Source organism: Coffea arabica, chromosome 6c (assembly GCF_036785885.1).
Source record: "Coffea arabica cultivar ET-39 chromosome 6c, Coffea Arabica ET-39 HiFi, whole genome shotgun sequence".
Classification (NCBI taxonomy): domain Eukaryota; kingdom Viridiplantae; phylum Streptophyta; class Magnoliopsida; order Gentianales; family Rubiaceae; genus Coffea; species Coffea arabica.
Window position 1 is genome coordinate 20,160,617 of NC_092320.1, and position 4,223 is coordinate 20,164,839.

General features: G+C 47.7%; 2 protein-coding genes across 2 annotated transcripts; both read right to left on the minus strand.

The window, feature by feature from the left end:
• Positions 1-887: 887 nt before the first annotated feature.
• LOC113693109 (uncharacterized) lies at positions 888-1,739 on the minus strand. Its single transcript, XM_027211687.2, has one exon. The coding sequence runs from the start codon at positions 1,737-1,739 to the stop codon at positions 888-890; it is 852 nt and encodes a 283-aa protein (XP_027067488.1).
• A 1,298-nt stretch (positions 1,740-3,037) lies between these two features.
• LOC140008667 (uncharacterized) lies at positions 3,038-3,975 on the minus strand. The gene is made up of 2 exons (XM_072053508.1): positions 3,491-3,975; positions 3,038-3,374 (listed from the first exon to the last, which is right to left on the minus strand). The coding sequence occupies exons 1-2, from the start codon at positions 3,973-3,975 to the stop codon at positions 3,038-3,040; spliced, it is 822 nt and encodes a 273-aa protein (XP_071909609.1).
• Between the last annotated feature and the right edge of the window lie 248 nt (positions 3,976-4,223).

Sequence of the window (4,223 nt, forward strand, 5' to 3'; positions counted from 1 at the left end):
TGTGCAATTGAAATGACGGCATATTATTATAATCTTACTGCTTGAGAATATTCTTTTTTTTTGTAACTCCTTTATTTATTCAAATCGAACTGAAGAAGATACAGATAAGGTTGGAACACCCGAATAAAAAATCCTAAGCTATCCTACTCTCCTCCTTCTGATCGAGGGGATGCCTGCCCTATCAAGGCGAATTTCCCCCCGTACTAACCGTGGCATTGCACTGAACTGATCGTAGACAGTAACCCCCAGTCCCCCAGTTGCAACCCCCATATTGGCCAAACAGTCCGCCACTCTATTTGCCTCTTTGTAACAATGAGTAACCTGCTCCGAATCAACACCCATACCCCAAATTTGGTTAACCTCCCTTTGAACCATCCACGGGCAGTCTAGTTCCCGATGAAGAATCCCAACCAATACCTTTGAATCGACCTGAATATTGACATTGGCATACCCCAATTGTTGGCATAGCCTGAGACCCGTACCCAATGCCAATACTTTTGCGCGCATACTCAAAGCCACCCCGAACGAAGCCGAGAAAGCAAAAATTGGCAAGCCTGACGCATCGTGAAGTATTCCCCCACCTCCGCTTTCCCCCGGGTTTCCCTTGGAGTATCCGTCCGTGTTTAACGTTAACATGCCATCCCCCATTGCCCTCCACCGCACCAGGTATAACTATAGCGGGGTGACTGATTAGTCCATTCGTATAGCTGAGAAAACGTGTGCACTCCAATTCTCTACTTGAACTTACCTTCCAACACCCCCTTGACCTCTAGCATGACGTCCTGACAAATCTTCACCACCCTCATTTGGGTTCCTTCAAAGAATGCTTTATTCCGAGCCTTCCAAATGTGCCAGCAAATAAAGCATGGAAGGACTGAAAACAGAAGCTAACATTTGTCTGACCTAGGTGCCGCCATCCACCAAGCCATTAGCCAAGCCCGTAGAGTTGAGCCTCTCCGCACAACCCCACAAAGCCGACCGAAATAGTCCCATACTTCCTGCGCAACTTGCCCCTCCGAGAAAACATGCTCAACTTGCTCAGCCGCCCCCTCTGGGCAACATAAGCATTTAGAAGCCAACTGGACCCCCACCCTCCACAACACCGCAGTTAAGGGCAACCTATCCCCTAGTAAGCGAAGCATGAAAAAGGAAATTTTCAAAGGAATCTGAGGATGCCAAACCTGTGAATGGAGTACCGAGGTGTTTCCAGCTTGCCGGATATCATGAAAAGTGGAAGCTAGCGTGAATTTCCCCGACGCCGTCAGTCGCCAAATGACTTCATCGTTACTTTCACTTGATGGGACCGGGTACCGTAAGATCTGATGAAGCTGCTCTTGTGTCACATGCTGGCCCAACCTATTCACGTCCCAAACGCCATTTGCAATAAAATCCTTGAAGTTGAGCCCTGGAGTTGCCGTAGTTTTCAGACATAGAGCTCCACTCCCCATCCAATTGTCAAACCAAAAATTGCACGTTCCCCCATTCACCAACCATACCATGGATAGTTCCACCTGCCGACTTATATTTAACATTCTTCTCCATGCTGGCGAGTCGTGCGGCCTCATCTCCACCTGGCCCGGATGGAGACCTTTGCAGTACTTTGCCCGCATAAATTCTGCCCATAGTGAGGAGCCAGCTCGAAAACTCCACCATAATTTGCAAGAGAAAGCTGAATATACCTCTCGGAGCCTTCTGAAACCTACGCCCCCTCCGCGACCAGGAGACATAACTGAGCCCATATGATCCATTGGAATTTTGCCTCATTTTTATCTGACCTCCATAAGAAATTTGCGCACGCCTGCTCAATTCTCGTGAAAATCGAGACAGGGCATACCGTAGCAGAGAGTAAGTGGACAGGAATGGACGACAAAACATGCTTTATCAGGATTATTCTCCCACCATGGGATATCAACCTTGCTTTCCAAGACATAACTCGAGCCAAGATTGCCTGACACACCTCCCCAAAAAATACTGCTTTGCTTCTCCCCGTGTACAACGGAAAGCCTAAATAACGGATTGGAAACCGTTGTCTAGAAAATTGCGTAACCCGCTCGATCACCCTCCTCCTAGCCGGAGGAAGCGTCTCATGGACCAAATAGCCACTCTTATGAGCATTTACCAATTGCCCCGAGGATAACTGATAAGCCTCTAGGACCTGTATAACACGCTTCAAAGCAGCCGTGGAACCATTCGTAAAAATGAGCACGTCATCAGCAAAGGCCAAGTGTGTGACGACAGGACAGCCTGGCGGGACTCTGAACCCTACGAAACCCTACTGCAAAGCTAGAGCATTGAGGCCTCTCGAGAGCATCTCCGAACCTATGATGAACAGCACTAGAGATAAGGGATCCCCTTGACGTAAACCCCTACTAGATTTGAAATACCCATGAGATTTACCATTGATAATTATAGAGAACCAGACGTTCGAAATAAGTCTCCAGACCATATCAATCAAACTCTCTCCAAAGCCAAAAGCGCGCAGCATGGAAATAATGTGCCACCACGACATCCGATCATAGGCCTTGGTCATATCAAGTTTCAATGCTACATTTCCTCCTCTCGTCTTCTTGCCGATGCCCAACACAAGCTCCTGAGCCAACAAATAGTTATCCGTTAAAGTACGGCCTTTGACAAACCCTGACTGCTGAGGGAATATAATTTTTGGCACTACCGAAGCTAGTCGACCCACCAGAATTTTGGACAGCAGTTTGTTGAAAAAATTGCAGAGACTGATCGGTCTAAACTTTGAGAAATCTTGAGGATTCACAACTTTTGGCAACAAGGCGATTGAGGTGGAGGTAATGAACCGAGGCAACTCACTGCCACAAAAGAAACTCACCACTGCGCGGTGCACGTCTGGAGCTATTACGTCCCATGCAAATGTAAAGAACCTGCCCGTAAACCCATCTGGCCCAACTGCACTTTCCTCGTCCATGGCAAACACCCAGTGGCGAACTTCCTCCATGCTAGGGACCTTGGCCAACATTGCATTTTCCTCGACCGTGATTATTTCCGGGATCAACTGCATCAACTCCCCCTACTTGGGTTCCATAGAACCCGAGAACAGGTCAGTGAAGTACTCAATCGCTGCCTTTCCTATGTCGTCTTCCTTGTCCACCCACGCGCCCTTTGAATTTTTCACCCTGTGTATCGCCCCTTGCATTCTCCGCTGTTTGACCACTGCATGAAAATACCTCGTATTCCGATCACCTCCTCTAAGCCATTTGACCCGAGCCTTTTGCCTCCAAAACTGTTCCTCAATCGCCAAAGCCCGATTAAGCTCTGCCTGCGCCCTGTGAACATTCTCGAGATCCCTGTCGGATCCGTCCTGTGTTAATTCCTCCTCGGCCCTAGAAAGGCCCACCTTTGCTTCCCTAACAGCTGTTTCAATATCACCGAAGTGTTGTTTATTCCACAAATGAATCGCCGGCTAACAGTTAATAACTTTGAGCATAGGGCTCGAAGTGGCGACCCTTGCACCTCCGTGTACCATGCATCCCTAATGACCCCCATCAACTCCGGTTTGGACGCCCAAACATTTAAGAATCTAAACGGCCGCGGCCCATTGTCCATTCTCGAGGCAAATAAAATTTTTAGTGGGGCATGGTCTGACGGATGTCGTGCCAGATGCACAACTGAAATTGCCGAAGCCAAATCTGAATACTCCCCATTAATGAGCAATCTATCCAACCTCTTCCAAATTCTAGCTCTACCCCGCCTATTATTGCACCATGTATAGCTCGACCCCGAAAATCCAGCATCGAAGATCTCAGCCTCCTCCATAAAAGCCAGCAATTCACTCCCTTCTGACACCGTAAATGGCCGCCCCCCTCGTTTTTCATGGCCATTCACAATGACGTTAAAATCTCCCCCAACACACGAAGACAGTGAATGGGGCTTATCAGCCAAAAGCTTAGCCCATAAGTCCCGACGACCCTCTACTGTATAGAGGGCATGCACAAAAGAGAAGATCATCGGCCCAGGAAGCCACAGATGAAGAATAGATAAAGAAATATGTTGTTCGGATGAGTTAATCACCGAACAGGTAAACGGGCAATTATAAAAAATCCACAGATTCTCCGACTCATTAACAATGACGAAGTCAAAAGCTAGCCCCAAACGAATATGCTCAACACTCTAGACGTCTAATTTTGGTTCAGAAATAGCTACAAATTGGATGCCATGCATTCGTATGATATGTTTCAAATGACGTAAATTGGCTG